Source organism: Notothenia rossii (genome assembly GCF_949606895.1).
Source record: "Notothenia rossii genome assembly, chromosome: 1".
In the NCBI taxonomy this organism is placed as follows: Eukaryota; Metazoa; Chordata; class Actinopteri; order Perciformes; family Nototheniidae; genus Notothenia; species Notothenia rossii.
Window position 1 is genome coordinate 32,743,609 of NC_136912.1, and position 27,180 is coordinate 32,770,788.

General features: G+C 40.8%; 2 protein-coding genes across 4 annotated transcripts in view; one reads left to right on the forward strand and one right to left on the reverse strand.

Annotated features, from left to right (window-relative positions):
- Window positions 1-27,180, reverse strand: part of LOC307046011 (uncharacterized protein) — a 72,986-nt gene that overhangs the window by 42,206 nt on the left and 3,600 nt on the right. The window contains exon 10 of one of the 3 annotated variants that reach the window (XM_079692108.1): window positions 14,414-14,554. The exons of the other annotated variants lie outside the window; for them this stretch is intronic. Coding sequence (XP_079548234.1) covers window positions 14,414-14,554 — 141 coding nt within the window. The remainder of the gene's footprint in view (window positions 1-14,413; window positions 14,555-27,180) is intronic. 3 annotated transcript variants of the gene reach the window in all.
- On the forward strand, window positions 21,259-25,661 carry LOC307032064 (uncharacterized protein). Its single transcript, XM_079669774.1, has 3 exons — window positions 21,259-21,422; window positions 21,516-23,265; window positions 23,371-25,661. The coding sequence occupies exons 2-3, from the start codon at window positions 21,573-21,575 to the stop codon at window positions 25,593-25,595; spliced, it is 3,918 nt and encodes a 1,305-aa protein (XP_079525900.1). The 5' UTR covers window positions 21,259-21,422; window positions 21,516-21,572; the 3' UTR covers window positions 25,596-25,661.

Sequence of the window (27,180 nt, forward strand, 5' to 3'; positions counted from 1 at the left end):
TTTCCTGTGTTTGTCAGTCTGTCTGTTTGTTTGTAATCCCGTGTTAATCATGCCAGGTGGGTCTACAAAAAAGACATGTCCCTTCTGTCAGAACATTTGATTTTGTGCACAGAAGATCTGTGGACATTGCCTTAAGGAGCAGCCAAAAAAGCCGCGCCTTGAGAAGAACCTCAAGAGGTTTGATGAGAAGCGAGGGGGTTGGGTGTCAGGGCGGAAGAAGAACCACAACATTGCTTCCATCAAGGATGAAGCCATATTCTTGGTATGTACACTTTTTACTGTATGTTAAGGCCCGGACACACCAAGCTGACACCAAAGAACTGACACAGACGGACCCTGACTGTTTGCCAATATATTGGGCCAGGATCAAGTTGAATGTTGTTTTTATATACATTTATTTCTTAATGATGTTTGTATCTTATTAACCAATATACACTTTGATATCAACTTCAAATATAGATATTATTGCAAAGGTATTATTTCATATTCTCTTTTCTTTCAATTTTAAAACTACTCTTATCTTAACTTTTACAGCCAAGGGACACTATTTTAATTTGACTACACATTTAAATAAACAGAGCACTTCCTTCACATCCATGTTGTGTTCTATTCTTGCTTATGTACACACTTTTAGACCTTAAAGGTAGGGTATGTAAGTTTGACAAACCGGCTCGAGATCGCTAGAATTTGAAAATACACAACCGGAGAAAATCTGCCACTTCCTTACAGAGCCCCTCCTCCAACACACATGACCAATGAGTGCACAAGATAAGTTTGTGCACAGATGGAAGGCTGACAGGCAGGTAGGCCATCCAGTTACTTTAGCCGGGCCGGATCAGATGATTGGTCATGCTTTTTACAGTATTACGGCTTCCACAGATGACTTTTTTTAATGGATGTTTTGTCAAAGCACTTAAGATATTCATTGCTTTCGGGATGTTAAGAGCATTCCATGGAATATAACAAAAAGTGTATCTCAAGCCGGTTTTTCAAACTTACCTACCCCACCTTTAATAAGACTACATAATTGTATGTTACTACTCTATATTACTCTTACGACTGCAGCCACAACATACGGGAACGTTTTAGATCGTAGCACGCAATTTAAATTTCAACAGTGTCAAGCTATGCTTGGATTGTGTTACATTTTTAATTATGCAATAGTCATTGCAAGTGTTAACTGTTAATTGTTGAGTGGTCACACATTTGTATCTTATTGTACTTTAACTTTAAGATTATCAGGGTTTGAACTGGGACTCAGGATACTGATTTATTTGTATTTCGTGTTTGTCTATAAAATATTTTCTGCTTCTACTGTGTAACCCTTCCTGGTAAATATATGATTCTGCAAAAGCTTAACTCAGCATCTAGGTTTATGAATGGCATACAACTAGATGCTGTCATCAGTAATGTTATAGTTGTAGTTATATAGTTGTTGTTGATGTTTCCTTTCCATTTCTTTAAACAGTAAATATATTATTTTGTCATTACAGCTTGAGAAACTCCATGCCATTGGCTTTAAACCAGTGCTGCTTCTTGGCAAGGAGACCAGGAAGAAGGACGTCAAATGTGAAATCCTAACCCCTCGCTGCACACTGACCGCCTATGCCCAGGATTACCTTGACAAGATAGGCACTTTTTATGAGTACCTTTGTGAAGGTGAGATGCTTGCACTATATCTTCACAGTTTACAGTATTGTGTACACAAAATGTTTGTATCAATGGAGAGCTTAACATTTCCTTATAACCAACACAGTTATATGGAATGAGTTTGGATCAACTCATTTAATAAAGTCAGTTAAGTTAACAACTTACAGCGACTGTTTTCAATCCATCCAAATCTTGTGGGACAACAACTTGATCCAGTATTTATCCTTTGATACAGCCAGAAAGCAGTCATTCGAGCCATTTATTTGGGTTTGGCAAACTATATTTTTGTGAGACAACTAACACACATCCTTTCTACCTGTTAACTGTCACTATTTTTAGCTGCAAAGTATTACAAAAGCTGAAAGTAATTGCAAAATATTTAGGGATATGGACAATGTTTGACTGTTTATTATTTTAGCAAACTACATACAATAAATACATTTCTAAACACTGAGTATGTAGCCTAATGAGACATGGCTTACTCTGCAGAGGGGACTTGTGGACATTTAACTGTTATTTATCAGGAAATAGTTTGGCAAGTTTACGTGAATTTGAAAAACCATTTTGGGGTATTGTGCTACCACTTGTGCATTCATTGTATACAAATTGAAAGTTGTAAAGTTGTTAATGTCAAGGTAGTTAGGTTTGATGACTGAAATGTATGTTTAGGCTTGAGCCATCCCTTAAGCAATTTCCTTTTAGCAAACCGTTCCTAAACGGTTTCCTTTATCAACGCTCAAAACAGAGAAATATTTTGAGGTTAATGGTAAGAGCACAATACGTGAAGACGATCCCAGTTGACCACATATTCAGTTTGGCAGTTCTGTATTAAGGTCATGTTTCTCGGTTTGTAAACAAAAGCAGTTATCCAGTGCATCCAGAGGTCCCTTTACATTACATTTATGTTTTTATCCAAAGCGACTTGCTACTTATTTGATTGCACTTATGTCACGGTTTGTGAAACAAGCAGGACCCAAATGCAGATATAAACTGAACTTCCTTTATTTCAAGGCTATGAGATATATGTACAATGACAAAAACAGAACACTCACCGCAGAACTAGTCAGGGAACAAGACGAACCGACCAAGACAGACAGACAACCCAGAACTTAAATACACACAAGACTCAATCACACAACAAGACACAGGTGAGGAGGGAGGAGAAAACACAGGGACCCAGGTGAACATAATCAGACAATTAGACACACCAGGGAAACTAATGACAAGAGGAAAACACAGGGAAAAGGACCAGACAATAACCCAAAGGAAAACATGACATGGAAAACAGCAAAAACACCCAAACCTACAAAACTATAAACGTGACATAACATGAGAATCGTGACAACTTATGCAAAACACGTTTGCGTAAGTCTCATAAATTCTGAACAAAATGTGTTGATGTAAATAATGTAAGGGAACATACATGCACACGTCTATATGTTGTCTACCGACAAATTGACATGTCACACCACATGGAATGTAGACACAAATCGGAAGAATAATATCGCAAAAACAAAACCATAAATGGTTGACTGGATAAATACCACTATTTCTCTGCTATTAACTTTGACTGCACACAGTCCTATGACATGACAAGTATATTTTTGACCCTGTCTGGAAACATACCTGAAGCACGCTGTATTTCTTATTTCTAGATATATGAGTTAACCTCTTTGTCTTAAGCAAGTCAAGACCAACATTTGTTTAACTTGCACAGGTTGGACACAGGACTCCACTGGCCAGGGGGTTGCGGAAGATCCTGAGGAAGAGACAGTCACGCTGAACCTCACACCCTGTGACCCATCTGAACCAGAAAACAACTGGCAGGAGGCAGGGACCACAGAGAGCCAGGTGCCAGAGACAAGCACCGTGCAGGTGGAGGTGCTGAAGACCCCCCCCCCCGTGAAGCAGTGCACCATCATAGAGGTGGGGCAGGAGGAGCAGCCCCAGCGGGATGATGTGAGACAGGCTACCACCACGGAGGGGCCAGGTAATAAAATAGATAGATAGAATCGGAGGGATGAAACCCTCTTTAATGGTCACACATGCAGAGCACACAGCACACACAGTGACATTTGTTCTCTGAGATTTGCAGCTTTTATATTTATAAAAGTCAAGAGTGTTTTCTGATACTTTCCTAAAAAATTATTGTAGGTAACTTGTTGACAAGTCATGCTTCTACAATATCTCAAAACACCTAATTGCACTTCTTGCATTTTTGGGAATAATGATTGTTCCAATAGGTAAATAATAATAACAACAATAGCTTAATCTGAATAACAATTTCACCTACAACTTCATAAATATGAAAAGAAAATCGGATACTTGGGTATGTGTATATCCTTAGGTACTCGGATATAAATAAATATTAAATGTTTAGAAAAATACAGTCTTTCATTCCTGAACAGACATGTGGTTACTATATGGTTATACCTTTTTCACACAAAAATGCAAAGCCACAGCAGGCTTACTTTACATTTGATAAATCACAAAATAAAACTCCTATGTGATTTGGTTTACACACAAAGGGTCTTATATTGTAGCGTTGGGCAGTAGGTCGATTACATCAAAATGATTTGGCTCATGTCCATATATTGTACAAGAGGTTGATAGCATTAATATTGTGGTCTACCTAAAGCAATCCCTGACCATAGGGGTAAACTTCGAAGCAACTCATGCAACAACGTCATGCAGCATATTTAAACTTTATACTCAAGAACTGCATTTAGATACGACACTGTCTCATAATGAACATACGGGGAATAAACTTAGGTTTTTGAATCAAAGTTAAATTCATTTAACGTTACAGCACAACATGTTAATATTTAATAAACTATTCCTTACACATAAAGTATGGAGTCAATTATATAGGCAAGACAACAAAACACCTAGACTTCATAGATCAACCTCAATTCAATCGCAATAACAAAAGAATATCTGTACCTAACACCTATTGCATCATGTGATGCTGCATTTGTGGGATGTATTTTGAAACTTGAGTTTAAGCTTAACTTGGTGTACTGTATGTATATAGTAATATTTCTTCTTCAACCCACAGCTGTCAGGACAGGGTCCTTGAGGGACACAGCACTTGGTCCTAGACGCAAAAAGAAAAAGTCAGGTATATTAACAGTATTAAGTATTTTGACTGATTATAAACATTTGCATGAGTCGAATTGATTGGTATTCTAATAAATCTATCGACATGTACTTTAGCAAAGTGCATGTAAACGCAGTGATTGATGCTTCTTCAGTGAGTTAACAATGCTATATTGTGATTAATAACTATAGCTGATAAATTATCCAAAAATCCAAAGGGCTTTAATTGTCTAATTAGACTAAAATACATACAGTCATAGTTGATAAGGTGGTGATGAGAATGCTAGGCAGTAAAGGAAGCAGCAGTGCAGTATTTTCTTCGGTCATCTCAGGCTCAGCAGTGGTATGGCCATTCAAACAAGCATCCCATGTTAGGACTGAGAGCAGCTTGGTTCCATTTCAATGATGTATACAGTAACTTTTGACCAGTGATAACAGTGTGGTCACTTTTCATCGTGCAAGTCTGGTTGCTACTTAAGTGTTCATAGTATGCATTTATTTTATTTCTAATATGACTAATACTGTATGTGGAACCTGCTTTGATGTGCACAGATTGCTCCTACCACACTCGCCTAGAAACTTTCCCCATCAGGAGTGTAATAAAAGAAAGAATGAGAAAGGTTAGACGGGAATAAAAGTAATGCATAGGGTGTGCTTTATGATTTACAAACTTCCAACACAATTGTTTGCTAAATAGCTAATATGCGTTTGGTCTTTCCAAAATTAGAGATTTGTTTTCTTCTCTTGATAGGGAAAAGCAGAAATGTTGGTGGAGTGGGAGCCCTGTCCAGTATGGTATATATCTTCCAGTTACTTGGCTTCATGTCATCTGATGTAGTCCCATGTTGGAGAACAAACACATGATATTTAACAAATGCAAAACATCCAAATCTACCACCAGTCCTCTTATATATTTCACTGCTGTTATTCTGAAGCAGCTGAAGTAGTGTAGGTACAAATGATTGTTTAACTTCATTGTTGTTAATGTATGTGTTTTTGTTTGTTTTTATTGTTTGTTAGAACATTTGTTTTCATTTCTATGTTCACTTTTTCTAAATGGTAAATGAAACATTTACTTATATAAATTGAGTTATAAGACGTTTGCTTCACACATGGTTTATGCTTTTCGGAAAGACGAAACCAGTAACTGTAAATAACATTATTCCATTCTGTTTTCAGTGGCAAGGACTGGGTTCATTCCTGGCAGCCGAAGAATTCCCTGGGATAATGCATAAAAATAAAATCTGTTATTTGAACACCAGTTTTGTTTTTGCACGTTTGTTCTCTTGTTTATATGCTCCATTTGAGTCATATTTAATATGTTTCTATTAGAAATAAGATGAAAACCTCCACCAAAATGCATTTGACTTTTTAGGAAATTACAGTTGAAATACTATATGATTTCATTGTCAGTGATAGGAACACCATAACCTATTTTAAGCATATTCATGTATGAAATCTGCTACTTTGCCATCCACTGCCTTATCTAATTTGTTTCACTTCCGAAGTATAACGCTTTGGAGGTAGGCTTGCATATTAAGCGTCTGTGGGTTTCAGAAAAGCGCTCTAAAAATAAAATGTATTATTATTATATCATTTAATTATAGGCCTAATTAAAATGATCCTGATCTGGATCACTGGTTTTGCTACTACATTTGAAAGCTTTTGGGGACAAATGCTTGAGATATTAAAATGGTAGTGATTACTTTGAATTTTCTAGTACTAAGTACTAATATATTGCTTTCCTGCAATGTTAACTACTGTATGTTTAAGCACTTATTTTAACTGATATTATACATATGTATTATACTCTTATAAGATGTATGTACATAGTATAAGAAATGTGCAGAATATGACAGTTTAATGGTGGAGGTATACACACATATTGATAGATGTCTTGTAATGCACTGTTGAGGAACCTGCAACCCAAGTTGTTCATCTCCGACCTTGTCAGGTATTGAACATTCAATAAATAAAGAACACAGAATTATTAAATATAAAACACAGAATTTGTGTGATTATACTAAATGATTTACAAATAAACACCACTGCATATTTACAACTGTTACACATGCTGATGTAACGCAAATGTTTCCAACTTGGGATCAATAAAGTATATCTTATCTTAAGATGATCGATGGCTACTGCCATATTTGCAAAATTTGCCTCTGAACCTTGACAAGTGCATGTTTCAGGCTTATCAATTTACAACAGGAGGGGTCACATACATAAGACAAGCTGTTAAATAAAGCTCTTCTGACCTTAGCTGGCATGTGGGTATATATACCCACATGACAGCTAAGGTCAGAAGAGCTTTATTATTTATATTATAGTAGTAAGATTCATCCCGCTTTCGTCTCATTAGTATGCATAGAAGGTGACAGGTGCTGTGACAGGTCACACCTCTACCTACTTATGCTAATGAGCTAAGTCCCGCCTCCCCTTTGTTCGAGGTGTGAGATCTCAAGTAGGTGTGATATCCTAAGTAGGTGTGAGATCCGTCGATAGGAGGGGGTTGATGTGTATTCACAGGTGTGAAAAGCCCCCACTGTTGCGCCTTATGGTGTATCATAAAAAATGTTTCAATCACATTAGTATGCATAAAAAGTGACAGGTGGGCCCGCCCCCCATGTGTGTGTGTGTGTGTGTGTTTGTGTGTGTGAGGGTGTGGGGACCTTCACTGATGTCCTCCCAAGGATGTGTGTGTGTGTGTGTGTGTGTGTGTGTGTGTGTGTGTGTGTGTGTGTGTGTGTGTGTGTGTGTGGGGAGACCTTCACTCCAGAGCTATAGGTGCCTGTCTTAACACCCCATGGCCCTGCAGTCGGCCAGAGGCTGTAAAAAGTCCTGGAAAGCAGGCAGGCACCACAGAGATGACTGTGTGTGTATTAGAGAGCCTGAGGAGACACATTTTTACCGCCCATGCTTGACTGTTTATCTGTGCACTTTTCAACTGTATACAATACAACACAAAAATGCCCAGTGTTGCTAAGAAATAAGTTCAGAAAGCTCTGAAAGCTCTAACAAAAGTAACTCTCCAGGTATTTCAGACAGAGTATGCGGATTCGGTCTGATCAGAACAAAGAAAACACCTTTTGCCTTCCTAATGTCACACTTTCCTCTTTTCTATGGCCTGTGTCTGTAGAGTTGGGGGAGACTTCCTCACCCCTTCCTTCCATCTCTCTCTCTCTCTGTTTCTGCTGATGTGTAAAATATACAAAATAACGTTTTATATACTTACTCTCTTGTTAAAAGGCGATGAAGTTTGCAGCGTATGCCAGCCATCAGTGTTCTAGTTTTAAGGCTTTGCATACCTCAAAGTGTGTCTAAAAGTATCTTGGCAAGAGAAAAAAAAAAAAAAAAGCCAAAATTCGCCTAGGCCATTTAAAAGAAACCAAATTGCTGCTAAGAAATAAGTTCAGAAAGCTATGACTCCAGTGGAACACTGGTAGTGTCAGAAGTAACTCTCAATGTATTCAGACAGAGTATGCAGATTGGGGCTGATCAGAACAAAGAAAGCACCTTCCTCGTCAAAAGTTAGTCACACAACCCCTTACTGTCACCCTTACCTCGTCCTATGGCTGTCAGGCCTTTTGGTGTGTGCGTGTGTGTGTGTGTGTGTGTGTGTGTGTGTGTGTGTGTGTGTGTGTGTGTGTGTGTGTGTGTGTGTGTGAGCCTGGCCCTGCCCCCTCCTCCCCCCTTCCTGCCATCTTATCACTAGACAGAGGGGGGATGGGTTCTCTCTAAAACAAAGTGTCTGTAAAGGTGCCTGCCATCTCTCTCTCTGTTTCTGCTGATACTTACTCTCTTGTTAAAAGGTGATGAAGTTTGCAGCGTAAGCCAGCCATCAGTGTTCTAGTTTTAAGGTTTTGCATACCTCAAAGTGTGTCTAAAAGTATCTTGGCAAGAGAAAAAAAGCCAAAATCCACCTAGGTCATTAAAAAGAAACCGAATTCCACGTTTTACAAATGAACAGACACAAATGCAGACTTGACTACTTGGCAGTTGATTAAAGCAGATGTGTCCTTTTTCATCTCTCAAAGGTTTGGGTCCTGTTCAACACTGGGTACAGAAATATATTCAATATACAGTCATTTGTATGTAAAGATTTCTTAAGTTGTAAGCACTTAGAAATATACATTGATTGCATTTAAAGTGGCTGTAGACAACTTATCATAATGAAGTAATTGATTGCACAAATTTGTAATGGATGTAAAATAAAGACGTATGTGTTTTTAAAAAAATAATATTTACATGGGCTGGCCCCCCTCCCCTTGGGGGAATTCATCCACAGAAAACACACTGAACGCAGCACTAGGTCAGAAACCAGAGGAGACTGTGAAGTCCACCACAGACGGACCACCTTTGGACAAAATGTCCTCTCCATTAAAGGCAGCTCATTGTGGAATAGCCCCCCAACTGAGATACGGGATTGTCCCACTCTCAATAGTTTTAAAGGTCAACTTAAAGAATGGTTGAGCAACAAACAGACGTGTAATCACCGCTAAATAAATGCACTTTAACACAGGGGTATCTCCTCTTGCACTTTATGTAGCGCTTTTATCTTATCTTGCACTTTATATATCATAGCTGCTACATTGTACTGCCATGTGGTAAATGTTTGCATGCTGCTCATGCTCTTTCTGCATATCATGTATTTTATTTTTGCTGTATATATATAAATGTCATGTTCTTATATGCTGTATGTGACGGGACTATAGATGGAAATTAGCTCAAAGCTAAAATCCGGCTCATTTACACTTGTAGGCATTATTTTTGTTTTAAAGTGTTCATCAATGTGCACTACGGTAGCCCTGAAGAAAATTAAACATTAAAATATGTTATCGATGTCCCCATTCCCAGTTTGTTTTTGGGAATAATTGTGATGTTTACTATGTTTTGGTAGCTCTTAACAAAACAGAATTTTTGTAAAAGACTGCGACTCTAAAAGGCAAGTTTGTGATTTTAACACTGTTTCGATGAAACAATACATTATACAATATTACGACTTTTTGCCATATTTTTAACACAATCTTTTTTTTGTGGTTGTAGGGCTTCAAGATATTTTGCATGTCATGCATAAACACGGTGTCATCTTTTCCTTGAAACTGACGTGCTGCCCGTTTTACAAAACAAGTTATTTTTCTGCTTCTTCATCCTCTGAATTTTCCTCCCCCGTCCCTCTTCCTTCAGCCAGCACAACAAGAATCAAGGTGGATCTGTGAAATGAAACACCTCTTCACAAAGCGTGACTTCCCTATTGAGAGCATGCGTCTAGGGCAGTAGGGTCTAAACCAATTGGCCAGATAAACTAACATGCAGAACGTACGGTATGTTTGAAGACTAACCATTTATCCAGTTCAAGCTGTCTTTAAGATGTGACATTGCGCTCTGACTATTTCCCGTAAAATGGTGAAAAACTATTACTTATTCTTAAATTTGACCTCTTGCTGCTTGGTTGAAAATGATAGTTGAAAAATAACTTTAAAAAAAAAAAGACTCAAACAGCGAGGGACATTATACTGGTGAAAAAACTCTCAATTCTACAGATGACTCCCCCCACTCAACGCAATAAGTCCCTCCCTCCACTCAGCAAAGCATCTAAAACTAAGGACCCCACTAAGACGACAGTTTGAAAACTAGCCATGGATCTGAGAAAAACCAAGTCTCCCCCCGTGAGTTGCAGCCAGGAACAAACTCCTGGACTACCATCATCACCACCATTCTGGACACCCGAATCTTGCAGTACTACTGCTGCTTATTTTGCTCCTTGGGCCAAGACGTCTCTGTTTATGGACACAGTGAAATCAGTGTTGGTTGATATTGTGGAGGGGGTGATACATCGGTACAGAGAAGAAATATGCAACGGATGCCGAGTCATTCACCCCGGCCAGAGGCAACACGATTGTGTGAATGACATGCCCGATTTTTTCTTCAGAAACAATTACAACGCGTTAATGAAAAGACTCCGGCTCACCGATTTCATTACTGAGATCAACCAGACTCTTATTGATAAAGAAATTTTCACGGATGATTGGATGATCCAAGGCGCTTCGGAGGCTTTTCTGCACAATCTAAAAAATTGTAGACGCCTCAAGGAGAGACTTGAAAAGATCCATGCCGAGTTGGATGGAGAAGAAGAAGACTAATAACCTGCGGTTGGTTGAAGCCAGGGATTTTTTCTTTTTCGATACATTGACTTTTTCTTTAAAGTAAAATAAAAAGGGGGAACTACTATGCAAAACGCTCTGTATATATTGATCAGAATGTAGTCAATACCCTTTTAATAAGTGTGGTGATGAGGACGATTGAAAACAGAGTGAATAGTGATCCCCGTGTAAACAGAATGGCTGAAGTTTGTAAACTAGAAGACATTTTGGATATCGTTCGTTCTGGCAGTACTATTCCTGGTCATTGGGAAACGATTGTAAACGAAACATTTAAAGTGGTCCTGGAATCTTCATTTTCCGAAACATTCTGTAACATTACCGAAGAAATGAAACAAACATCAAAAGTGTATCATGTGCTCTCATTGTATGCTCTGTTTGTAGATGTAATGCATCTTTGTGTCAAAAACAGCATACACATGAATATTTTGACTGAAGTGAAAAGACTCCATCATGATATTTCCAGTAATCTGGGGAATTCTAAGCTGGAGACGGTCCTGGGGATGTTACAATCAGTATAACTATTGATTTTGTGTGTGAAAATGTTTAAATGTAAATAGGACATTTTTTTTTTTTTAAATAAAAAAAAGTGTTTTTTACATTTTAAAAACTGTTGTCTTCATTATAGCAAGGGGAGCGTGTCTGATACATGTGTATTACAGTCCTTCACATGCACTGTTGTCTTCATTATAACAAGGGGAGGGTAACAGTGAAGATGTATGATACATGTGTATTGAAACGTGCGTATTATACCCCCACAGAAACACAGAAACATAGAAACACAAAAACACAGAGAAACACAGAAACACAGAAACACAAAAACACTGAAACACTGAAAAAACACAGAAACACTGAAACACCGACACACAGAAACACCGAAACACAGAAACACAGAATTACAGAAACACAGAAACACAGAATTACAGAAACACAGAAACATGGAAACACAGAAAACACAGAAACACAGAAACACAAAAACACAAAAACACAAAAACACCGACACACAGAACCACAGAAACACAGAAACATAGAAACACAAAAACACAGAGAAACACAGAAACACAGAAACACCGACACACCGAGACACAGAACCACAGAAACACAGAAACACAAAAACACTGAAACACCGACACACCGACACACCGAGACACAGAACCACACAAACACAGAAACACAAAAACACAGAAACACAGAAACACAAAAACAACACAGAAACACAAAAACACAGAAACACCGACACACAGAAACACAGAAAACACAGAAACACAGAACCACAGAAAACACAGAAAACACAGAAACACAGAAACACAAAAACACAAAAAACACAAAAACAACCTACAACCACAAAAAAAAGATTGTGTTAAAAATATGGCAAAAAGTCGTAATATTGTATAATGTATTGTTTCATCGAAACAGTGTTAAAATCACAAACTTGCCTTTTAGAGTCGCAGTCTTTTACAAAAATTCTGTTTTGTTAAGAGCTACCAAAACATAGTAAACATCACATTTATTCCCAAAAACAAACTGGGAATGGGGACATCGATAACATATTTTAATGTTTAATTTTCTTCAGGGCTACCGTAGTGCACATTGATGAACACTTTAAAACAAAAATAATGCCTACAAGTGTAAATGAGCCGGATTTTAGCTCTGAGCTAATTTCCATCTGTAGCCCCGTCACATACAGCATATAAGAACATGACATTTATATATATACAGCAAAAATAAAATACATGATATGCAGAAAGAGCATGAGCAGCATACAAGCATTTACCACATGGCAGTACAATGTAGCAGCTATGATATATAAAGTGCAAGATAAGATAAAAGCGCTACATAAAGTGCAAGAGGAGATACCCCTGTGTTAAAGTGCATTTATTTAGCGGTGATTACACGTCTGTTTGTTGCTCAACCATTCTTTAAGTTGACCTTTAAAACTATTGAGAGTGGGACAATCCCGTATCTCAGTTGGGGGGCTATTCCACAATGAGCTGCCTTTAATGGAGAGGACATTTTGTCCAAAGGTGGTCCGTCTGTGGTGAAATTCACAGTCTCCTCTGGTTTCTGACCTAGTGCTGCGTTCAGTGTGTTTTCTGTGGATGAATTCCCCCAAGGGGAGGGGGGCCAGCCCATGTAAATATTATTTTTTTAAAAACACATACTTTTAAAAGACATAAAAATGTCAAAAACTCAAGAAATTGTGATTTTCAAGGATGATACAGTTTTGGTATGACTGTGGCTTTCTGTCAAACACCTGGATAGCTCTCTTGAACAGCTGTTCTATGGGTTTCAGGTGTGTGGCACAAGCAAACGACCAGTTTGTAAAACAGTATTCAATGTGGGATAGAATCATACAGTGGAGGTATGACTTTGCAGCATTGACAGTTAAGAAAAAGGTCTAATTTGTTTAAAATGTTGCAATTTGAATTGAATGGTATTGGATACTTTCTGGATATGTTTCTTAAAAAGTCAAGTGCGAGTCCAATATGACACTCCCTGTTCAAGATACTTGCACTGGGAGACTAGTTCTATTTCTGCTCCATTTAAAAATACATTTGATCCTTCGATTTTGATTGATCGTTTACTGAACATCGTCGTTTGCATCAACATGCATACTGTTTTTGTTGTACTCATGCTGTCAATACGTAGATTGTGTTATCTAGCTTTAGATAGAATGTTTTTTCTTCCTCTTTGCATAATTTGCATCCACAATCCTTTGCCAGTAGGTGTTTCCACAGTCCTTGCGGTTTTCCGATTGTTCAACTAATTGGGAGCTACTGTAAGCTATTTGTATTTTCATTTTAGCACATTACTTCCTGCAGTGATTCAGAAAGTATTGTGTTTGGGCTTTTTATTGTGAAAGGGAGACCACTACTCGGAACCAGACATAATTTCATAGAGAAAGCGAGTCTTATAGGGAGCCAATTTAAATGCTAATGTCGTCTTTATTTTACATCCATTACAAATTTGTGCAATCAATTACTTCATTATGATAAGTTGTCTACAGCCACTTTAAATGCAATCAATGTATATTTCTAAGTGCTTACAACTTAAGAAATCTTTACGTACAAATGACTGTATATTGAATATATTTCTGTAACCAGTGTTGAACAGGACCCAAACCTTTGAGAGATGAAAAAGGACACATCTGCTTTAATCAACTGCCAAATAGTCAAGTCTGCATTTGTGTCTGTTCATTTGTAAAACGTGGAATTCGGTTTCTTTTTAATGACCTAGGTGGATTTTGGCTTTTTTTCTCTTGCCAAGATACTTTTAGACACACTTTGAGGTATGCAAAACCTTAAAACTAGAACACTGATGGCTGGCTTACGCTGCAAACTTCATCACCTTTTAACAAGAGAGTAAGTATCAGCAGAAACAGAGAGAGAGATGGCAGGCACCTTTACAGACACTTTGTTTTAGAGAGAACCCATCCCCCCTCTGTCTAGTGATAAGATGGCAGGAAGGGGGGAGGAGGAGAAGTTTTGCTTTAAACTTACCTTCCTCAGCCACCTTATTTTTTAGAGCAACTGCCATGTTCTGCAACCATGTGCAATGCTGCGCCATCTCCCACAATAGGATGCCTTTCTCCTCTTGCAGTCTCCGTGTAAGCATGACTTGATCAAGTATCTTTTTCTTGCCTGTAAAGTTAGCTAAAATCCAATCACAGTTATGTATATAAATGAATAACATTTTCATTATAGCATAACAATATGTTTAAAACTCCAAACATGTACTTTCAAAATAATCAAATGTATACACAATAAGAAAACTTAAGATATATCCTTAAACCAGGGGTCTCAGACTCAATTTACCTGGGGGCCGCTGGACGTAGAGTCTGGGCAAGTCTGGGCCGCTTCAAGTATTCCGCAAAACATTTATTAAAAAATACAACATTAACAGTTCTTCAACATCTTCTTAACATGAACTGTTCTTCACAACATAACTATGTCTTTCTTGCCTACTCCTTGCTGGTAGAGACCTGGCAGCGCTTCCTCTCACACAGCTGAGCCACATTTGGTTTGAGGGAGGAAGCAGTTGAAACCCTCAGTATGGCTTGAAGATGTGCATCAGTAAGTCTGGACCTGTACTTTGACTTATTGAAGTTCATGGTGGAGAAGAGCTGTTCACACATATATGTGATCCCAAAAAGGCACATGGTCCGCTTGAACATCCTGGAAATCTCAGGGAAGGAGGGGGGCAATTATCTCATGAACTGTCCAAGCTTGTCTGCTTTCCCATTCACTTCCCTGAACTTGGCTTTGAGCTCAGAATTGCACTGCAGGCCGATGAGCCCCATTTGAAGCACACCAGGGGCATTTTCCACATCAAAGGAGAAGGGGTCTGCAAACATTTGGAAAGTGGCTCTGTGTGTCTTGAAGTCTGCAAACCGCTGATCGAATTCCTCCTGTAGCTTCACAATGGCATCAATATACTTCTCACCACTGAATGCTGTGCCCCTGTCCATGAGAGCCTTGCATGCTGGGAAATGGCAGAGGTTTTTCTGAGGGAGCTGGGCTTTCCATAACATCAGTTTTGTAGAGAATGCTCTGACATTGTCATATGCTGCACTAACAAGCTGGCCCTGGCCCTGCAACTTCTTATTCAGAGCATTCAGCTCCTGCGTGATGTCAACAAGAAAAGCTAAGTCCATGAGCCATTTGGGATCACTCAGCTCGGGAACAGCCATCCCACCCTTCTCCAGCCTGAATACTTTCAGTTCTGTTCTCAACTCAAAAAACCTCTTCAGGACGTTTCCCCTGCTGAGCCAACGTACCTCTGTGAAGTAGAGCACATCCTCATATTCTGACTCAATTTCCTCCAAAAAAGCACGGAACTGGCGGTGCTTTAAGCCCCTGGATCTGATATGGTTGATGCATTTCACAACGACAGACATCACATTGTCAAACTTCAAGCATTTGCTGCAAAGGGCCTGCTGATGGATAATGCAGTGCAGAGCAATAGCCTCCTCCACACCCTCCTCCTCCAGTTTTCTTTGAACAAGTGCCACCAGCCCGTTTTTCTCCCTGTCATTGATGGCGCTCCGTCCGTCGTAATTCCAACAAACCTCTTCCATGGCAGACCGATATCCGCAATGGCATCACACAGTTGCTGAAATATCTCCTGAGCGGTGGTCTGGCCATGCATTGGTTTCACTGTAAGCTAGGGGTTTCACAACTACCAATATTTACTAGTCGACTAGTTTTTCAAAATAGTAGTCGACTAGTCGTTACGTCATAATAGAGACACACAAAGAGAGGTTTACAACTGTATTTTCTATTGGAACTCATACAGTAACATTAAACACTGCATTTTAATTTGTGTTACATGGCTGAGTAAATAACAAACACTGGACTCACCAAAATCGACAGCAAAAAACTCTTGTTTACATAAATGCCACGTAAATCCAGTGCGCAACAGCGCATTGCGCAACACTTTATTCGCTGTCCTCCACGATAACGTCCACCTTTCCATATTTTTGGTCTGAACACCAACGCATCGACATGTGAGGGAAGGAGGCTTGACCGCTTTCGGGTGACAGTGTTGCCTGCCAGGGAAAAAACCCTCTCACTCGGGGTGCTTGTGTCTGGAATAGCCAGGTAGCTCCTCGAAAGCGGGGGAAGCGGTGCACGTTTTCTGCCCACCACTCCAGTGGATTATCCATTGTGGGGATATGCGGTGTCCGCTGGCAGTAATCCCGTAGCTCATCATCCGCATCACTGTTGACCCGTGTTTTCTTGCTGTTCGTTTGCCTCTGTTCAGTGCTGACGCCGGTCCGTTGCTCACTGGTGCTAGCATTACTGCTAGTGCTAGCTGTCGGCAGCGGGTGTTTCATCTTCAGATGGTTGCGCATAGCAGATGCATTTGTATTGTACTTCAGTACAACTGTACACAACTGACACTTCACTGTGGAGTTGGTTACATCTTCGTTGAAGTACTGCCATACATAAGAATGTCGGACGTGTTTTGTAGCATTTTGCAGCACCTCGTTTACCTCCATTTTTTTCCACGACTAGTCGACTAGGGCCTACAGCGCCGACTAGTGGTAAAGGTAGTCGACTAGTCGACTAGTCGATTAGTTGGTGAAACCCCTACTGTAAGCAACTCCTCTGTCACTTCAAAATTGTGATCAACACCACGGACATACATTGCGAGCTGAGCGGTGTCAGTGATGTCTGTGCTCTCATCAAGAGTCACAGAGTATGCACGGAAAAGTTTGGCTTTGTCGCACAGCTGATCATATATGTCACTTGATAAGTCAGAAATGCGCTCTGCCACTGTGTTAGCTGACAGGCTGATGTTGTTGAACTGACCCTTCTTTTCCGGACAGACTATACTTGCAGCCTGCAACATGCATTTTTTTACAAACTCGCCTTCCGTAAATGGCTTTCCCGCCATAGCAATCATCTCACTCGCCACATAGCTAGCTTCGGCTGCTAAATCAGCCTCATTGCTTCCTTTCTTGAAGAGATTTTGTTGCTTCCATAGAATTTTCTTTTAGCTCTGTGACTTTTTTCTCTCTCTCATCTCCCAGGTATTTTGCATACTCTGCATGTTTAGTTGAGTAGTGACGTTTGACGTTATACTCCTTGTATACAGCGATTTTCTCTGTGCATATAAGGCACGTTGCGTTGCCCCTGTACTCAACAAAAAAATATTCAGTCTCCCACTTCTCCTGAAATGTTCTGTGGTCATCATCGATTTTTCTTTTCCCTGAAAGTTTTGATGAAGACATGGCGATATATTTTGCTTCCACTCTGTGTCACTTTTGGATCACTCTGGATTGATTCCGCTGCGCGCATTTGATTGACGTGTGGCGGAGTTCCCTCGGAGGGTGGAGGGGCGAGGGAACTCCGCGCAGCAGTTCTCTGCCAGCAGCAGCAGCAGCAGCGGTAAAAAATAAAAATTAAATATAAAGCGCAAACGTAAACGCGCGGGCCAGATTAATACTATTACATGATATCAACAAAGGGGCCATGAGAAACTGTCTCGTGGCCACGTCTGGCCCGCGGGCCTGGAGTCTGAGACACTTGTCTTAAACTAAACGTTCTAACACTCTACATCAGGGGTGTCAAACTCATTTTCACCGAGGGCAACATCAGCATAATCGTTGCCCTCAAAGGGCCAGATGTAACTTATAAATGTAACTAAATGCAATGTAACTAAATGCAATGTAAAATAAATGTAACTACTCCTTAATGTTAAATAACTGAATTTATTACTTATTCAAGTTACAAATATTACATATATATTTGCATAGATGTAAAAAATATGTTTGCTTGTTGCTCTGTTATTATAACATAAATCCTTTTAATTTGTCAGGTTATGAAACCCATATTACTCCATCAATCAACGATCAAACTATCCAAGTAAATAAAGAAAAATAACATCAAACACAAGTTATGACATTAACTTTGTTCAAAACTTGAAATAACAAATAACTGTAAAACCAACAATTGTGAGCTGCTAAGAACATGTGTGACAGATGTAGCATTTTACAAAAACAAATGGCTGCACACAGCCTTGCAGGGGGCATACATCCAACTCATGAGAGATGGTTTGATTACAGTAAACATTTGTTTGCAGAAACACATAAAACCTGCAAACACTAAATACATTGCTACACATATAAAGTAGTATATGTAATAAACTCAAAATAACAAAATAAGGGTTGTCTCAGTCCACAACTATATTGGTCAAGTTTTTAGGTTAGTTTTTGATGAGGAGATGCTGCCTGTCCTTGAACACACCATGTGGATCCCCTCTCCACCATCCTCATCCATTGATCATGTTCTGTAAATAACAAACACAAAACAAAATGCAAACACAATCATTACATTGCACATAGTTTAACTATTGTTCTTCTTGGTTGAATTGCATTTTATTATATATTATTAGGTTTTTTCAAATGCTTACCAATGTGTTTTCTGACCAGATGTCTGACACCGTTTTTCCGTGGCCAGTGTGTCAATGTCTGGTTTTAGGTCCTGTGCTGTAGCAATCCGTAGAACAGCGTGGAGGTTGTCGTCAGTGATGCGTGATCTGTGCTTGTTTTTGTTTAGATTCATTATTGAAAACATCTGTTCGCACAGATAGGTGCTCCCAAACATAGACAGAACACGGGCAGCATGAAGTCGAAGCTGTGGCATGAAAGCAGGGGGCAGTAGACGGTAAAAGTCCTGGATTGTAACATCCTGGAACTTTGCTCTCAGGCCACTATCGCTTTGAAGCTCTATTAACTCCATCTGAAGTTGTTGGGGTGCAGTGCACACGTCGGTGGTGAAAGGACTAGCAAAGATGGCAAATCCAGAGTGCTGTGGTCTGAAGTCAGAGAATCGCCGATCAAACTCATTCATCAACAGGCTCAGTTTGGTAGCTAACTGAGCACATGAGAAAGTACCGGGACATGAGGCTGAGATGCTCTGAGAAACAGGAAAGTGGGCAAGATTGTCCTGTTTCACTTGGCACATCCATAGGTCAAGTTTACGCTGGAAAGCCGTGATCGTGTCGGACATCTGCGTGATGACTTGTTTGCGTCCCTGCAGCTTCTGATTCAGTTGGGCGAGATGTTCGGTTATGTCACACAACATAGCAAAGTCACACAGCCAGTTTGGATCTGACAGTTAGTTAGGGAAAGTTAGGTATTTTTTTGGCCATATCGTGAAATAATTTATTACCAATAGCTTTTTTTACCATATGTCCCTATAGGTGTCTAGTAACATCTCCCAATTTATCCACAGCCAAATCCTCTGGGAATCGCCTTGAGAGCCAATCAAAGTTGGGGTGCCCAGAGGGCCTGGGTAAAAATAGTGAAAACATTTTTTCTACCAAAAGTGACTTTTGAGATGTCTAACTATGGTTTTTTAGGGGTGCTGAATCTATCCCAGCCATTAGTTTTGAGTCAAAATGACTCCTTAACCCTGAAATATTGATCTGTCAAATTTAACCTATGGATTTGGGGTGAAAAATGTATTCTACACATTGAATAATCCACTCTGAATTTAAAAGACACTACAGTAATGACATCTGCTAGGTACGTGCTCAGTATAATTACTTCTCTGCACGTGGAGAATATCAAGGTAGAGGTATTTTGCAGCTGCTTTTATTCAAAGCGTGCAGATTGAACCCAGGCCTCCCGTATACCAGTCGAAGACACTAACCACTGCTCCAACACGCCCACAACAAAGTTACTTTCTGACATGGTAAGTAAATAATTTTGCTTTCTAAAGTTTAGTTGGCTATACATTTATTTATAGGCCCATGCATCATTTTTATCTCTTAGTTACAGCCTAAAATGAATGTTGCTAGCTAGCATCCAGCTTAAGTTAGCTAACATTAGGCTAATATCAAATCTAGTACCTTAGCTAAATAAACCATTATAAATAGTCTCTGTGTCATTGATCAACATTAATTGTGTTGTAAATTGTGTCATTTTATAGTGGGCTCACTATATGATTCAAAGTGAGATTATTGTTCATAGTTACACATAATCTATTAATGTGGCTGTGTGGACCCATTCTGCATGATATGTTTGATAAGTCTTGCCTTTGCCTTGCCTTGCCTAGTAAACAAAAAGAAAAAGTAATTGTTCACCGAGCTGTCTTGTCTTTTTAGGACAGTATGGAAGTTGATACCACAAATTGTCATGGTTTGAGGTGCTTCATCTGTGGTGGTCCTGGGACTGAAATGCAAAAACTCTCAAAAGTCACTCACAAAGGTTATCAGCAGCTATTATCTTATTCTGAGATCGTAGATGATGCAATGCTGATCAACAGACTACATGAGGACTGGAATGATGGAGATGACCCCAAGCTGAAGTACCATTTGGATTGTAGAACCGAGTTGTACCATCGTTCGAGAAGTGTATCCATTGCGAAACGTTCAGGTTTTCTTTTTCATTATGTCAATGTTGTTGCCACTTTCTGTCAATCATTCCGTTCAACTCATCATTTCAATCCAATACATTTTGTGGCATGAATAAAAGCTCACGAAATTGTCTTTCATCCATCCAAAGGACAAGATGCTCAAGACCAACGATCAGACAGGATGAAAAGACGCAGCGTACTGTCTGGGCCAAGTACTTCAAGTGCTGGTAGCTCCACATTCCAAACCCCATCAGCACACCTGGTCTACCGTGATGTTTGTATCCTCTGCAATAAGAGCATCAATGTTGAAATGCTTGTAAAATACCCTAGTAAGTTGCCTGTCTTCTACATTCTCATGAATGAGTTTGAAAGGTCTTTCTTTTTTTTCAAATTAAAACTCTCTTTAGTAAATCATATATGTGGCTATAACCCAGACACAGCCCGGAAGTTGTATCGTGCACCTGACAATCACTTCCAGGACAGACTGAAAAGGAATTTGTTGGAGACAGCTGTGAGACGAGGAGATGCCTGGGGAGTTGAAGTTGCTGGTCGCCTGTCTGGAATAATAGATTTGGTAGCTGAAGAGGCACTGTATCATCTTCGGTGCAGGTCCCAGTTCGAGAACCCAGTTACAAACTCTGGGGTAATATATTTTTTTCAAGACCAGAAGTCCCAGACTCTGTAGACAAGGTTCTGAAGCCAATCATTTCAATTAAAAGTTGTTTTTCCCCCACAGGTCGGACGGCCTACAGATGAGGAGAGGCAGTTGCTGTTTGAGAAACTGTGCAAATGGATGGATGAAGAAGTGGAGCATGGTGTAACAAGTCTCGCTGAGATCCACATGAAGATGGAAGAACTTGACCCCACGGAGGACAAAAGTCTCACATATGGACGGATGTATCTTAAAAAAAAGCTTCAGGAACATTATGAGGAGTCTCTCTGTTTCACATTAGATGAGGGAGGAAGATTCATTGTGTGGCTAAAAGACACTACAGAGGCAATCCTCCGAGACTACCATCAGCAGGTCATCAACCCCTCACAAACCATGGATGATTCTGCACTTAAAGACCTCATAATTTCCACTGCCATTCATCTGATCTGTGGAGACTTGGCAAGAGTTTCACTCGACACAAAGCAGTATCCCTCAGTAGACAGCATGACCAATACACAGAGCCAACTTGCTCTGATTCCTGACAGCCTCAAGCAGTTGCTGAAGGCAATTGTAAAAACTGACGAAAAGGTGGCAATGTGGGGACAGAACCTGCTGAAAGCATACCGCCCTCGATCAGGAGTTATGCCCTCCCAACTTGGACTTACAATTCAGCTTGACCACATGTTTGGATCAAAGTGGTTGATTGACCGTATTCATCACTTAGGATACTCTGAATCATATGTTGAGCTCCATCACTACAAGTATTGTTACTTGAACGTGAAAAATGGATGTGGTAGCATGGACCAGGATACCATAATCACAGATGAAGATGGTATAGATGTTGTGGAGCATGAGGAAGCAGAGGTCGATGCAGTCCTATCTGCAGAACAGCCAGAGGAGCAAGAGGAGAGTGGTTCTGGAATGCATGAAGAGAATCAGCAAACATTTGCCCTCTTTGTTCCTGCCGATAGCACTGTTCATCAATGTGTTGGTGATAATATAGATCTCAACATTGCCTCACTACAAGGAAACACAGCATTCCATGCAATGGGCATGATCAGAGTAACTTCTCCTGCTCCAGCAACAAGACAACATGAGCTTCACACAACCATACCAAGGAGGAACATGGCAGTTGAGGAAAAGGTAGCAACTCTCAAAGCAACAGAGGTGAAAATACTGTCCTTTGTACCAAAAAACAAAGCAGGATTGGCAGACATCCGTTTGGTTCCCATAGCTGATCTCCACCAAGACCCTCCGGTTTTGAAGTCAGGGGACATTGGTTGGATGGCAGGATGGGCTATCAAGAATTACAACGCCACATTTGAACATCCGAACTGGAATGGCTTCATGAAATCCATACATCAAACTGAATGCAGGAAAAAGTCCCTCATTGAGTTTCTTCCAATCATTGAGGGTGACCCAAACGAGTACAGAACCATCTACACTACTCTAATGGAGTGCCTACGCAGCGGTCAGTCTCCTGCTGTCATCACATTTGACATGCCAATATGGCTGAAAGCAACTCAGATAGTTCTCCAGTCTGACTTGCCCATCATCACTAGACTAGGAGGGTTTCATCTCCTGAAAAGCTTCCTGGGCTCTATTGGGGTTATTATGGCAGACTCAGGGCTGCAAGAGCTGATACAGCTAGTTTACCCAGGCAGCAACACTGCAGAACACATTCTCTCAGGCAGGGCTTATGCTAAGGCCATCCGGTTCCACCTTCTTGCATCAGCGGCAATTACCAAGTTTTTGCTGAAAGATGTTGCGTTCAGCGAGCAGGACTATGAAGACATGGAGAACTTCATCAGGACTGCAAAAGAAATGAAAAGAGGTAATTTGACCTTTCCCTAATCTGTGTCTCAAACTATCTCGGAGTATGCCGAATTATATTTTCTCATTATGTAGTAATACAATTAAAACTGTCTATCTCTAACAGGTTCCATGGACACACCAAGGATAGTCACTGTGTTCAAGGAGAGGATGGAGGAGAGGTTGAAGACTTTGTCTAAGGCTGGAAGAACACCTGCACTCTGGGTCTGGTACTATGGCAGAATCGATCTAATCAAGGTATTTATCAGGAGTGAGCGTGTCCCAGACCACACAGGTCACCTCAGCTGCATCATTGGAATGCTGAACACCTTTGCAGCAGCAGGGCACCATCAGTACGCAAAGGGAGCAAGGCTCTATGTACAACTAATGCAGCAGCGACAGGACTGTCCCATGTTCCAGGAAACTCTGTCCAAGTTTACTGTGTATGGCAACCATGTAGTCCGGTTCTCAGACCATGAGTGGTCAGGCACATGGACTGACATCACAATAGAAACCACACTCATGCGTGAGGCCAAATCCTCAGGTGGTTTAAGCAGAGGGCGGTTCCGGAACAAATCTGCTCACAAGTGTTGGGTTCAGACTCTCAACCACTTCTCATTCATTCACCAGGAGCTTGAAGGAGTAATGAACAAACGTAGGGTACCTATCCACACAGACATCACAAAAGCCCAGATGGAGAAAGACAATGACTCTGTTAATGCCATAGTTGGATGGTTGGAGGAAGTCAACCCCTTTGATTCCATACGGGACAGTAAGACCCTGGTATCTTTCTCGACGGGGTTCAGCAGCACTCCTGGGGACTCAGTCAATGCTGATCAGGCAGAGGAGGTTGGCAGAGCCATACAGGCCAAGATGGATGGGAAAACTGTTCTGGATGCAATGGAAACCAAGCACAAGGTCAAGTCATTGGCAAGCCTCAGATCTGCTCCTAAAATCAATGGAGAGAAGCTAATCACTGACTCACTCAAGCTCTTCAACCGCCTCATCATCATTAGTGAGCGTGAAGTCAAGACCAAAGAAGCTTTGCGCTTTGAGTTGACGCCAACACCAATGTCTCTATTTGACAAGAATCAGAAGTTGCGAAAGCCAGACAAGGCTGCCCTAGCAAAGTTCCTGAAGGCTTTTGTGGAGCCTGTTGAAAAACTAACCTGCACAAGCCTGGTGGTTGATGGCGGTTGGCTCCTGCACAGCGTCAAATGGGAGGCTAACCTCACGTGGAAGGACATCACTGAGAGCTACCTCCGGTTTGTGATGTCCATGGGTAGCCAGCACGTCCGGATCACTGTGGTCTTTGATGGATATGGTAGCTCCACCAAGGACCATGACCACCTGAGACGAACCAAGAATGCATGCTGTGACATTCAGATTCGTCCAGACTTAAAAAACATCATTCCGCGGGAAAGGTTTCTTGACAACAAGAACAACAAGGCTCAGCTCATTCTGCTCCTTGCTGAGACCTTCCAAAGAGCTAGGATCAGTGTTCAACTATGCTCTGATGATGCTGACACCTCCATCGTGTCTGCAGCACTAAATGAGGCAATAGAGTCTTCTGTTGAGGTGAGGGCTGAGGACACAGACGTCCTGGTTATGCTGGTCCATCATAGGGCAAACCACCCGGTCTTCCTCACGACAGCTAAAGATACATCTTATGATGTCAGAAAGATTCGAGAGGCACTCCCGGAGAGGTACCGTAAATACCTTATATTCCTACATAGCTTCTCTGGCTGTGATACTGTATCAGCAATTTCTGGGTTTAGCAAACCAACGTTGCTCAGCAAGCTCTGCCAGACTGACAAATCAGAGCGGGCCATGGATGTGTTCTGTGACATCAGAGCCAAGAAAAGTGACATCATCGAAGCTGGCTGCGAACTGTTCAAGAACATATTCCGTGGTAATCCATCTGGAGATTTGGAAGATTTAAGATTTGATATCTTCAGCAAGCGGGCGGCAGCTGGGAGCATCAAGCCTGAGAAACTGCCTCCAACTACAGGAGCTGCAGCACAGCACTCACTGCGGGCATATCTCCAGACCAGAGATTGGCTAATGCTACAAAGTCCATCTTTGGATGTCCTTGAGTATGGATGGAAACAAGGAAAACATGGTTATGAACCAGTCCCTACAACAGATCCCATGGCACCAGATTACCTTCTGAAGTTAGTCTGCTGCAACTGCGCAGGTGACTGTGGCACTCTCAGGTGCTGCTGTAAAAAGCAAGGAGTCAAATGTATTTCTGCTTGTGGGAACTGTCATGGTAACTCTTGCCAGAACATCAACCAGCCAGATGATAATAATAGTGAGGGAGATGCAGGGGAGTTTGATGAGGTTTGTTAAAATGTCAACTAATAACGCTAGTTTTGATTTGCAATTGTTCAATAAAACCACTTTTTATGGATTGTTTATGGAGTTGGAGTCATTTTTACTCAAAACCAATGACTGGGACAGATTCAGCACCCCTAAAAACCCCTAGTTAGACATCTCAAAAGTCACTTTTGGTAGAAACATTTTTTTCACTATTTTTACCCACGCCCTATGGGCACCCTAACTTTGATTGGCTCTCAAGGCAATTCCCAGAGGATTTGGCTGTGGATAAATCGGGAGGTGTTACTAGACACCTATAGGAACATGTGGTAAAAAAAGCTATTGGTAATAAATTATTTCACGATATGGCTAAAAAAATACCTAACTTTCCCTAACTAAGTTCAGACAAGGGTTGTCCTTTACTCCTCATGAAAAGAGCAATGTCTTCCCTAAGCTCAAAAAATCGTTTGAGGACTTTGCTCCTACTCAGCCACCTTACTTCTGTATGGTACGGCACGTCTCCGTGCTCCGAGCCCATCTCCTGCAAGAACAGCTGGAACTGACGATGATTCAGGCCACGCGCCCGAATGAAGTTCACTGTCTTCATGACCGTGGTCACTATATCATCCATCCCCAGCACCTTCCCGCACAAAGCTTCTTGATGGATAATGCAATGATACGTTATCAGAGGCGTGTGACAGTTACTTTCTTGCATTTTCTCCTTCATTAGTCCAACCAAGCCCACTTTTCTTCCACACATTGCAGGTGCACCGTCTGTAGTTAATCCCACCAAGTTTTCCCAGGGCAATGCGTTTTTACTGACGGACTTCTCCACCGCATCAAAAATGTCCCGTCCCGTTGTGGTCCCATGCATGGCAGCCACATCCAACAGCTCCTCAGTGACAGAGAGGTCCGACTTCACGCCTCTAATAAAAATAGATAGCTGCGCTGTATCCGTGTTGTCTGTGCTTTCATCAACAGCTAATGAAAAAGCTATGTAGCTGCGTGTCTCTTCGGCCAGCTGTGTTGCCAGGTTTCCTGCTAGTTCCTTAACTCGGTCCGCGATGGTGTTTCTTGATAAACTGACATTTTTAAAAGTCTGTATCTGGTCGGGACACACCTGCTCACAGACCTTCAGCATGCACTGCTTCAAAAACGCTCCCTCTGAAAAAGACTTTGAAGCGCGGGCGATTTCTTCAGCCACAACAAAGCTAGCTTTCACTGCCGCGTTGTTTTTGGTTGTGGCTTTCGCGAACACATTCTGCTGCGATCGCAGTTTGCCTTTTAATTCTTGGGCAATTTGTTGTTTTTCTTGATGGCTAAATTTGGCATACTTACCTCCGTGTTTGGTCTCAAAATGCCGACGTAGATTGTACTCTTTGACAACCGCCACCGCCTCATAACACAAAAGACATACCGGTTTTTCTCCTTGAAGCACAAACATGTATTCGCCTTCCCATCTTTCTTGAAACACCCTTCCATCTGCATCAATTTTTCTCTTCCTGGACATTTTGGGATCATTATTTGTATTTCTCAATTCCACTTGTTGGGAAAATCGCATCGATGTGGAAACACTGCAGTCTAGTGGCGGGATGCCGTCACTTCGCGGGTAACATAA